At 35.8% G+C, this 11,584-nt stretch overlaps 1 protein-coding gene across 1 annotated transcript in view; it reads right to left on the bottom strand.

Moving 5' to 3' along the window:
• Positions 1 to 1,148: 1,148 nt before the first annotated feature.
• The window catches only part of RECK (reversion-inducing-cysteine-rich protein with kazal motifs), a gene marked incomplete at its 5' end in the record, with an annotated part of 55,469 nt that continues 45,033 nt past the window's right edge, over positions 1,149 to 11,584 (bottom strand). The window contains 5 exons of the mRNA XM_009700340.1: positions 1,149 to 1,629; positions 3,940 to 4,095; positions 7,481 to 7,554; positions 8,891 to 9,101; positions 11,271 to 11,463. Coding sequence (XP_009698642.1) covers positions 1,414 to 1,629; positions 3,940 to 4,095; positions 7,481 to 7,554; positions 8,891 to 9,101; positions 11,271 to 11,463 — 850 coding nt within the window. The remainder of the gene's footprint in view (positions 1,630 to 3,939; positions 4,096 to 7,480; positions 7,555 to 8,890; positions 9,102 to 11,270; positions 11,464 to 11,584) is intronic.

The raw sequence follows: 11,584 nt of genomic DNA, 5'->3' as shown, positions 1-11,584 counted from the left end.
TATTTGTGCAGACTTCCAGCTGTAGGTGAGAGAAGTCTCTTTCAAATCAAAACTGAAGATGACTGTAGTCTTACCCAAGAGGGTCCCATAATGACATCTACATTCTTCTTCTTACAGTTAGTCAAGTCTGACACTCACAGCATGAACTTACATGCTTGTGACACAGATTTGCTAAAAAAAAAAACCACAACCAAAACCAAAACACCTCACCCCCAAAACCCCCTTGAAATGTACTTTATTTGGAAACATTTGTGTGAGTCAGGAATGTATGTAATTGCAGTTAGTTTTAAGTGTTGATCTGAGAAAGAAAACTATATGCTGTATTGCAGAACTCTATAAAATTACATGTATTTCTATATAAGGACACCACATGACAAAGTGTTTTATTAAAATAAAAAGCTTTAATACTTTTGCATTTAAAAGATTTAGCAGAAAATAATTACTACAAACATGCTACAACAACATACATGTTCAAAAAGTTCAGTGCTTTCTTTCAAAGTTCAGCATTTGGCAAAAATAAGTTTTTCTGTATATACTTCAAAAGTTGGCTATCATAATACTGATATAAAATACTTCATGTAGACTAAGGTCAGGTGCATAAAATACAATAAGTAATAAAACATACTGTTTGTATAAACATTTAAAGTATAAATTTCATTAGATAACATGCAAATACTGCAATATTTTAAATGGCACTTAAATATAGATACTGAGATTCTTTATAATTTTGCATCCAAGATGAGATTCTGAAATGTACAAAACTGTAAAAAAGAACATATTTCTTCATTGAAGTCAGGTACTAGCATAGAGCTTGATTGTCATTTTACAAGCACTGAGCCCAATGTCCTGCAAATCTTCACTAGTCCAAGCAAAGGCGTCTACTGAAATAGGCCCAGGGCTAGTTAGTTTTCTTCATAATAAAATATGAAAGCATATTTACATGAGAATAAACTCTTAAATTTTTGGTAAGGTAATTAAGTAGCAGCAATTTGTTTCTTCCAAAAATGATGTTTAAAATAGGTGCGTGCTTTTCGTTGTCACTGATATGCATCTGAATAATATAAAATTAACATTCTTCAATAAACTCAAAACACTGTTTTGTTCATTACTGAAAAAAAAACCCTATAAGATCCCTTCTTGCAAAAATCATAAATCCATAATGTCAGAACCTTCCAGAGTATCTTTACGTTTCCAAGATCAATGGAAGACAATCTAATTGTGCTGAAACAGTCATCTGACTAGTAAGGAATAAAAGAATCGTCTGTTCACATTATTCCAAATACTTTTAGTTCTTCATTGAAAAATATTAGTTCATCAAATCTACAATTTTTGTTTTCTGGTTCAGTGATCAACAATTATGAATGTCCTTCACAATATAAACCACTGCAATACTCATGCATATTTTCAAAGCAGTTATATATAATATCTTAATGCTGACAAGGTGAATAAAAGGCTTAGGAACAGGGAGTGCAGAAGAGGCACCACTTTAACAGAAGGAGAAGAAATGCTATACGAAACTTGTACTTGAGATGCAATTAGAGCTGACAGCGGCACGTGTGATGCTAATGTTGGACTGTCTGAATTGATCAGTGACTCTATCTTTTCTGCTTCTTTATTGCAGGCTTCAATCTAAGGGGAAAAAAAAAGTTATTATTTCTCTTCTTGCATGTAAAATGCCAATGCAAAAATGTTGCTAGATAGCAAAATTCAGGAAAGAAAATCTGAGTTATTCCCATCAGCATGTAAGATTTATATAATTTTGGGGAGTATTTCTTAGAAAACATATTGGAGCTCTTAACATAGACTTTGGTAACTACTACATAGACTATGGAAACTACTGTGGAAGCCCTGAGTAGTTGCAAAAGGGAAGGAAGGGAGCTACATACAAGTTATCATGGGTGATGTGTTTTGAATGTTGATGCCAAAAAGCTCACAGTAAATTATAACTAAAGTAAGTACTTCTAAAACTGAGGACTTCCTTCCTGATTGACCAAGATACTGCCTTGAAGTCTGCAACAGTGGAAAAATTAGGATTTTCTACTTACTGGGCTTTTTCTTCCAAATCAGAAAAAACTGATTTCTTTTATGGGAAGGGAACAGAAGAATGGAAGTAATAGAAAAGCCTGAGAAAATCCAGGTTTCTATTCCCCCACTGATATGATGATAATGATGAATTTATGTTAGAAAATCCACTTTTTCCACCTTACCTTCTACTGCAACCCAGGAATCAATTTAGTACTAAGTCTCTTTAACAGCTTTGGAAGCTGCCTCTGGCAAAGCTTTGATTTGACAAACTTAGTATCTGGAGGCCCAAAGCTTTGAAAGTTGAGGAACTTCTAGCTCAGCGACGGGTGTCACCAGTGAGATGAGCAGCTCCTCTGTGGTTTCAGGTGCCCTCTCTGATTTCAGAGAGTCCTCCTCTTCCCAGGAGTCTGACAGAGCCTGCTGCAGACGGAGTGAGAACTGACCAGATGGGCAAGGCTCAAGACCTTATTTCCTAAGTTCTGGCAACATTTTGGGCTATTTCTGGTAAAGGAGACATGAGTTGGAGCAGAGTTGGACACAACAGGGTTGCTCCAGTAGCATGAGCAAGCAAAGCACACACAATATATCTGTCTGAGAAACAACTACCCTATTAGATACTGCAGCTTGCAAAGTTTATGGCAGTGATTCTGTCCTCTCACACTATACCGTAACTTTAGCCCGTCCCAGAAGCAATACTGAGCATGCAAAATTGGACTGTAGAAATAAAATGGAAATGGGAAGCAGCCATCAATATAAAATAAACAACAAGGAAATGAACCTGCCTTGTACGGCAGGTTGCATTGTAAGAGAGAGATTGTGGGCAGGTTTTCTCTCCCCTTCCTTTTCAAAGCTAAATCCTTCATTTTATGCTAGCAGACATCAACATGTCAGGTAACAGAATGGAACAGTCAGAGCACCTAATCTGCAAAAGGACTTCATTATAAAGTGCTGTCAGCAAGGCCAGGCAAGACTATTAGAAACAACTATAAAACAGCAAGGAATTATGTTCCTTTTAACAGGAAGAAGATATACCCACTGGTCTTGCACAGGTTAACAAGGAGAAAGTAAAAATGCAGCAACAACTCCAAGACAATAATAACCATAGCCTTGCTTCTATTGCTCTGAACTACTCCTATGAAAATACTGTAAGAACTTTGAGCTGCAATTTGTTGGTTTACCTTTAGAGTTTAGTACTGTGAGTGTTAGGTTCTTGTTTGCTAGCATGAACTAGCTACGACACAGCAAGCCGGGCAGCTTATTGGGATATTATTTCCTTTTTAAGGTCATAATAGCATTTTGGGATCTCCCAGCACTTTTTACCGTAAGGTGGAAAGGAGTATCAAAACCAGGATGGTCTCAGAATAGTATCAACAGATCCTCTTTGGTATGAACTACTGCTTAACATCATGACGTGCACAATGTATTAAGAGGACATCAACATGTATGATGTGCTTCAGCCTAATACCACATATACTTCAATCTACTTTTAACCCTGATACCAGAGACAAAGGTATATGCAAGTATGCATTTAATATACAATTAATATTAAATGGTCATTCCGCAATTTATTTTCATCCATTTATATTTTCTGTTATTTTAGCCACAGAAAGTTGAGGGTTCTGCAGTTATGAATTTTAAACCAAAAATCATACTACTCCATCCTTGGCCTTCCTTCACCTCCGCCCTCTAATTACCCACACTCAAAAGCCTCTTATCAGAAAAGCAGGATTCTCAAGACACATTTTACCATCCATAATACTAATTACTCAGATTTGAGGTACTAAAGAAATCCCCATGGATTTAGTACACAGGAAAATACACAATTTTAAAACTGTTATATTGAAAATAGTAAAGTGTACAGTATAAAAATGAAGTAAATCCTTGCTGGGTAAACAAAATAACAACATAGTCTACCTGCAATGGTTTGGGGTTCTGATCCACAGGAATGATGAGAATCACAATTTCAGATTCTATGCTTAAGTATCCAAACACATCACACTGTGGCACTGAGACATGCAGGCGGATTTTTTCAAGTATGTCAAGTACTGTTATAGGCTTTTTATTTGTTACCTGGAAGAAAAGAAAGAACTTCATGGATGATGTGATATTATGCAAAATTACATTTTTCCTCTTCGGTTTTAGTAACCTGATGTCATGCCAGAAAATTTGTTTCAGCCATTAAACTACTCAGTTCTAATCCCTAGCAAAAAAAACCCCAAGCCAAACCTCCCAAAAACATAAAAAAGTGAAAGGAAGAAAGGGAATAAATTATTTACTTCTTAAATTAACCATGGTTTTGATATGTGTTGTTCTCCACCTTCATGGTTAGTGTGTATATGTATCACGTTCCTCAAAATAATGTAAATGGTTATCTGTTACAGCGGCTTGTACTCCCATGCTGGGAAACAAGAGGCAGAGGAACCCTACAAGCTGGCACTCCTTTACCATCACAGAACCTGTTCCAAGAGCCACCAGAAATGAAAAGCTACGGCTTTGTGCAGACAGATAGATGTCTGTATATATGGGAACACGTGACATTTCAAGATCACTACATGACTACCAAGTAAATATATTTTTATCTTAAAATTCTTATCTCTGTTCTGCTGTCTCTATCTCAGTCTATTTAATGACTTCACACCTTAAAGATTTTTCACCTTTTTTCCCAGTCACTTCTGGATGTGTTGAACAGTATAGACACCAACACAAATACTTCACTTGTGACTTCTGGTCATTCTGTTTTGTTCTCTTTTCTAGCGTTAGCTGCAAGAAATCCATCCTTCTTATCCTACTGTAGCTTCGTTTAAGGCCACTGGTACAGGACCTTAACAAATGGAAATCTGGGAAATCCAAGTAGACTACATGAATCAAATGTGCAAAGTGTCACACAACACTTCTTTTACCAGATCTCTGAGGGATTTCCTTGTCATAGCCCCATTAAAATGTAGTCTGATGTGCTGACTGATCAACAAATCCTGTTCAAACAAGTCTTAAAACAGAAGCACATGGATACCTTAAGGATGACAGATAGCGTCAAACTTGGATTTCAATGTCTTAGATTAGAAATCTAGTAGATCAGAATTTTAGCAGATCTCTAATGTTTCTTTCCTTTGCGTAGATGCTGACTTTTGTTTCCTGCTATCTTTACAAAAAAGGCCAGAGGGGTGGGGGGAGGCGGAGGGGGGGAAAGTCAGATTTATAGAACTCTTCAGTAATTGAAGAAGATTTTTCTCATATGAACCACCCATCTTAACTAAAATAGGCATACATTACTACTCCTGGCCCTCTTGGGTTGGTTAGTGTATGCTAGCATTTCTAGCAATGATTCCATCTATCTGAGAGTTTTACCATCTCCAATACAATCGAAGTATACACTATATGTATACATACACTGTCAAAAGCAAGAGCTGCACACCAATTCTATCATTTTATTGATGGAATCAGAGGAGATCAATGTTATTAATTTCATGTAGATGACAAAAGTATTAAATCTACTTGAATACACATTTGGGCTTTTTCTATTGTACTATTAGGAGATCTTAGCTGGCCTCTGACTCACTCCTCTTACTGGAGTAGCAGAGGCCCAGAGCTTCCAACTCTATGCTCAGGGCAGTGTCACACCATGCATAGTTTCTAGGTGGCTATGACCAGCTGGAGATCATCTCTGGGGGCTTATTTGATGACCACTGATTGAAGTTGCCACAGGAGAGAACATTAGTCAAACTTCTGTAATTTCTAGTATGTTCTAAGAGAATGATGACTTGAATGTTTGAGAGATCACATATTTTAAATGTAAAGATATATGTATTTATATACATGAGTTCTGAAAATTTAAAGACTGTGTATTGTGGCATTAGGTGAGCAAGAGAAGAGAAAGTCAGCAAGACTGTGGTGATAAAAGGAAGAAAAAAGAGAGGTGAAAAAAAGAAGGAAAAAAGCAACTACTAAGCACCTTAATTCAGGTATTAAGGTACTTAGTAGGCAAGAGGTGAGTAGTTAAGTTATCACCAACTACTTGAGTAAGTCCAATAAATTTCTTTAACTAGAAACTAGTTAAAGTTTCTTTAACTTCTAGCTAAAGCTAAAAATTCTTCTTCACAGCCACATGTTGTAATGTGTGAACTGAGAAGCTGCAGTGGTCACCGTGTCCCTGGTACCATCAGAGATGACAGCTGGAAGACATCCCAGGATGCAGTCATGACCTAACAGATGCTGTTACTCAGCAAAATCGGTCAATGCACACACACACAAACAGAAAATCTCTGAGAGAAAAGCAGCAGAACATCAGTCAGCAGCACACCCTTGAGATGAAGGCCAACCACATGCTGGGCTGCAACAGCAAGAACAGAGCCAGCAGAAGTCATCATCCTCCTTTATTTACGCCCTGCCCTCCCTCCCCAGGCCAAGTTGACGAACTGGAAAGAGTCCAGCAGCGTTCAGCCTGCGGAATCTCGACTCCTGGAGGTTTTAAAAACTCAGCTGGTCAAGCTGATCTAGCTGGAATTAACCTTGCTTTGAGCAGGGGGTTGTACTAGGCTATCTCCAGGGGTCATCCTCAATCTAAATTTTTCTGTGTTTTTACAATAATAGCTAATTATGTCTACTTCTAAACATATAAACAGGTTAATGTAATTTTATACTGCTTTGGCAAATTTCTCTTTCTTCTTGGTATTTAAAAAAATGAAAAGATGCAAACACGAATTGTTTTGCTTCACCAGGCATGATCGTCACATCACTCCATTTTGTTGTGATGTTGTGCCAAAAATCCAGCGTTCTGCTCTGTTCCATATACTGAAGGATAAAGGCAGAGGTCAATAAAGTGCAATTCTTTTATACACCGCATAGGGAGTCTGGGCCTAGTATGTTGTGTTCAGTGACAAGAGAATTAAACATCGGAAGATCCATTTTACGCTGGAGGTTTTCAAAGAGCAGCAATGAAGGATGCTGGTATCTAACTTATGGAGATGTTAAATTAAAATCCATCATTCTAGCTGATAAGCAACAAAATCTGTGACAACTATCTAGATAACCCAAAGAGTGTAAAACAATCCAATTTAAACATAAGACAATGTCAGAACTAAGTTACTAACATTAGGAAATAGTGAGCTAGCAGAATAATCTTAACTAAAAGGCCACAAATAACAAATATACACTGTATTACTACCATGAGATAGCTGCAGTTCCCATGTCATTTGTCTTTGTTATTACAAGCCATTTAAACTGCAAATCTGAATGTGTTTGCTTGTGCCTACTCTAATTTAGTTTTGCTTTGCACTGTAATTCAATTTCTATACCTGATACTATGACATAAAGGAAAGTATAAACAGTATAAAGAAAAAAAACAAATCACACACTACCTACTGAAAAATAATTGGTTTTATAACTTTTCAGGAGAGAATATACAGTAACTCGACTTTTCCATGTACCATTTAACATAAGGCATGATTAAACTGTTTACCTTCGCAAAAGTATCCAGTTTGTCTTTGTCATATAAGATTCTCAGCATTCCAGCACATAGTGGACAGCAGGCTCCTATGTGAATAAAAAAAAATAAATCTCAAATAAAAGCAAATAATTTCTTCACTTTTAAGTAAGCAGAGGTCAAAAGCTGAACGTTAACTGAGAATGAAAATAGCAAAACTACCAAAGCACAGTAAATATTTCAATTTGATAGCAGACTTGCACAATTTCTAAGATTTTTTTAAAGTTGAAAACATTTATAATGCAAAAGCAGTCATCTTTCAACACACATTTACTACTAGCAACATGAAGCAACACGATGAATTTTCATTTGTTTCAAGATGATACATTATTGTAAGCTAAAAACCACAGGCACTTTGTGTAGTACAAGCCAAGGTTTTATATGGATGCATGCATATGCAACTACAGAAACAATGACTTTCAAGAGCTGAAATAGCTAGGAATGACAGAAGCAATTATGCACATTGCTAACATTAATTTATGCAGTTATACCATGTTGGAGCTTAGAATCTATATAATGAGGGGGGAAAAAGGACCCTACAGATTCGTGTTTCACACAGAAGTACGTCATATTTCTCCTCCTGTTTTTTCCCTCACCATCTCAGAAACCAAGGGGCTAATACTTCAACTTTCTACCTGTGACTGCATATGTAATTCACCCTCCAAATTATTATATGTAATTCACATTCACAAAGTGACTTTTACAATATTAAATGTAATACCAAAGCACAAAGACCCTTTTTCAAACCAGTGAATGAGAGAAATTCATAAAACTTTCTTTTTAAAAACTGAGCTTTCCTTGCTCCATGTATTACCTGTGATTAGTTACTGTTTCATAAAGGACGTATTTGTGAAAACAATAAAAAACCAATTCAAAACAGCACAACTGCAAAACTATTCTTACTGTCTTCCTCTTTCACAGTACTGTATATACATATGGTATCTTACTCTGTCTTCTAATTAAATATCATCTTTATTGTTCCAAGAACTCTACTTTGATGACAGTTTGGCATTCTAATGTGGTATCTGTGTTGCCACTTCCGAGAAATTACTCATCCGATTGCCAGTCACATTCTACCCTAGACACCACAGACCTCACTCCCAAACCAGTTCTGTGGTGGCCGTTGCAAGTTTCTAAAGACTGAAGGAGTGTGAGTCCTAAAGCCAAGGCCTTTCCACTTCAGAATTACTTGGCTGAGTCCTGACACTGACTTCTTCCAGCCCTAACTAAAGATCTCTACTTCATCCTTTCTCTTAGATGGCTCAAAGACAGTATGGAATATAATATTTTAAAGTGCAAGTTTTGTTCCAAATATACATCTGTTTATACACATAGCCTGGAGACTCTCTCCTATCTGCAGTAAACTTCAACAACAAATTAACATACCTGGTGCAATAACCGGTTTGCAGCTGGTAGCAGAAAGCTGGGGACATCTAACAAAGGCACATTCTGTGTGAAAACCATAGTCTGAAAGAACACCGACAGCCTGACAGTGTCCGTAATAGTCAACAGCTACACGGTCGGAATAGGCAGCACAGACGCTGCTGTAGGTTTCTCCGTTATGTCCACATACAGGTTCCACTGATTTGCAAAAGGGCTGAAACATAAATGTTTCAAAGATTGATTTATTCGTGCTACAGACAAAACTTCAGAGTCGTTTTAACATTAGGAAAACAGAAGTTAATGAGAATTTGCCGCTAATATTGTCAAATGTTCAAAAAAGTAGGAAATCTACAGTAAATAATCTGCCTGTTTATGAATAATAAATGCAAAGAATAAGTATTTAGAGAAGGTGATAGAAAAACATAAGTTTGAATCTTAGAAATGTACAATAAGGCATGTTTTGGGAAACAATTTTTGTTCTGTGCTAATACTTAAATAAAATGACCATGTCATCTAAATTAACTTATTAATTTAATTAATTACATTTAAGAGCATTATGATTTTATTATGTAATAAAATCAGAATTTTATTAATAACATAAATTTATTAATAAATATTTGCTATGTTAGATTTTATTAATATTTTAATGTCTCATGTATTTATTCAGTCATCTCAGTGTGGTTTTGTGTTCTTAAAATTTTTTGTGTGTGTGTGCATGTATTTCTAATATTATTTGAGAAACTAAATGTATACCTTTACTTCAAAAGAATAAAATCCATTACTAGACACCTCTGTCAAAAATATATTTATTATTGAGACCTTTACATCTATAAAAATACATTTGTTGTGTCCATTTTCTCTCAGAAGAACATATCCAGTGTGTCATTTGATTCAAACACATGTAAAAATCAAAGAAAATGTAATACAGTTTCTCTCTATCCAGCCTGTGCACCTATATTAGTCCAACATATTCAAGAAGTCAAATGCCAATAAACTTAAGCTTCTGAACATGGACAGAAGAAAATGGAATTGCTGACTCTTTGCAGACAAGGTATGACTAACACTTTTGTCCAAAGTTTTGTGAAATGACCAAACTCATTCCATAATTTCTTTCTAAAGTCTAACTAATATTTCAAGTAAGTGACCATAGCTATATGATCACTGTATATCTTCTAAAATAGCAAGACGATTACAGTTGCTACATTACACGCCTAAGCTAATAACACAACAGACACGTAAAAGTGAGCATCCTGAATAGTTTTGTATCTTGCAGTCATTTTCCCTATAAAAGCCAGAAACGTAAAGCTACCAGTGTCAAAGACTTTGTGAACATGGATACAACTAGACATATAACTGCTGAATAATAATAAAAAAAAAAAAACAACAAAAAACCCCAGCCATGCAATACTCCTTTGATTCTTATGTTCAAGGGCTGAACAGAGTATCTCATGAGATATCTGATGTGCAATGAGAAGAATTATCTGTACTTAACGAGGTTGCTGAAAAAGGGCAAGAAAAAGAAGGTATAAACACAGAAAGGCAGAAACTAAAAGTGGGTTAAAAGACCAATAGCATTTATAATACAGAAAAACCCTGAAAAAACGTTCTGTACTTCTAAGAATATCCATCAGTTGAGACCAAGAGAAGGTCTCAAATTAATCTTCCATCATTTCAGAAAAATCTGGAGATGAACAGCCTACTAACGGTAAAGCCAGCAACTTTCAGAAGAGTAGCTCCTGACAGAAATAGCTTGTCTACCAACGCTGTAGGGAGCAGTGGGATGGAAAAACGAAACCTAATCCTAATCCTTCTCAGGGATTAACATGAAGACTAATCCAATCCAGACTAACTAAAGAAAATATTACAGACTGCCTAGTCTCCAACAAAACTTAGTTGTAAATAGATCCTGAACAATGAACTTGGTAAACCTGGTGCACAATCACACAAAACGCTAAAGACTTTCTATGACTGGGCATTAATTTTTATTTAAAACAAGTTTGAATTGGTAAAAACTAGCATTTAACTAGCCAACCAACAGCACTAATTATGGCAAACATACCTCAGTGCAAGCTTTAATAGCGAAAAATACAGGAAGACTTAATATAAATATCAGAGTTTTATCCCCAAGAAAGCAGAAGTGAACCTTTTGATTGATTTTGAGACAACTGTTAACTAAAGCAGAGAAACACTTGAGAAAATTCTGAATATACTTTTGTGAGAGTATTTTTTATACTAGTTAAAATTACTTTTTTAAAGGATTACCTTCAATGAAAACAATTTGTAAGTTATAAAAACTAGAATATTGCAAAAACCCAGAATATTGCAAGGTTGAACATTAAAGAACAAAGACGATTTGATACTTATTGCTAGAACCAATTCCTACCTGGCATGGTCCTCGGTATGCTAAACTTTTTCCTTTTTGGTACAAAGTACACAAGTTACTGTATTCCACATTGTCTGTGTCACAAACAGGATCCCGTGTCTGCTCACAATTTAACTGCCTTGGCACACATTCATGCTGGCTACATTTGAACTTTCCAAAACTAGTCAAGCAAACTTGTTTCTTTGGGATGCACCTGCATAAAGTAATAATAATTTCATATAATTTCATAAGTGTGTTTTGTTTTTTTTTTTTAAGTCTCAAAATATTCAGGGAAAATATTTTCAGTGAAATCTCCAATGCTTTAGAGCGAACTA

Source organism: Cariama cristata, unplaced genomic scaffold (assembly GCF_000690535.1).
Source record: "Cariama cristata isolate BGI_N322 unplaced genomic scaffold, ASM69053v1 scaffold2590, whole genome shotgun sequence".
NCBI lineage: Eukaryota > Metazoa > Chordata > Aves > Cariamiformes > Cariamidae > Cariama > Cariama cristata.
Note: the sequence above shows the minus strand (reverse complement) of the source record. Positions and strands in the feature narration are given on the sequence as shown.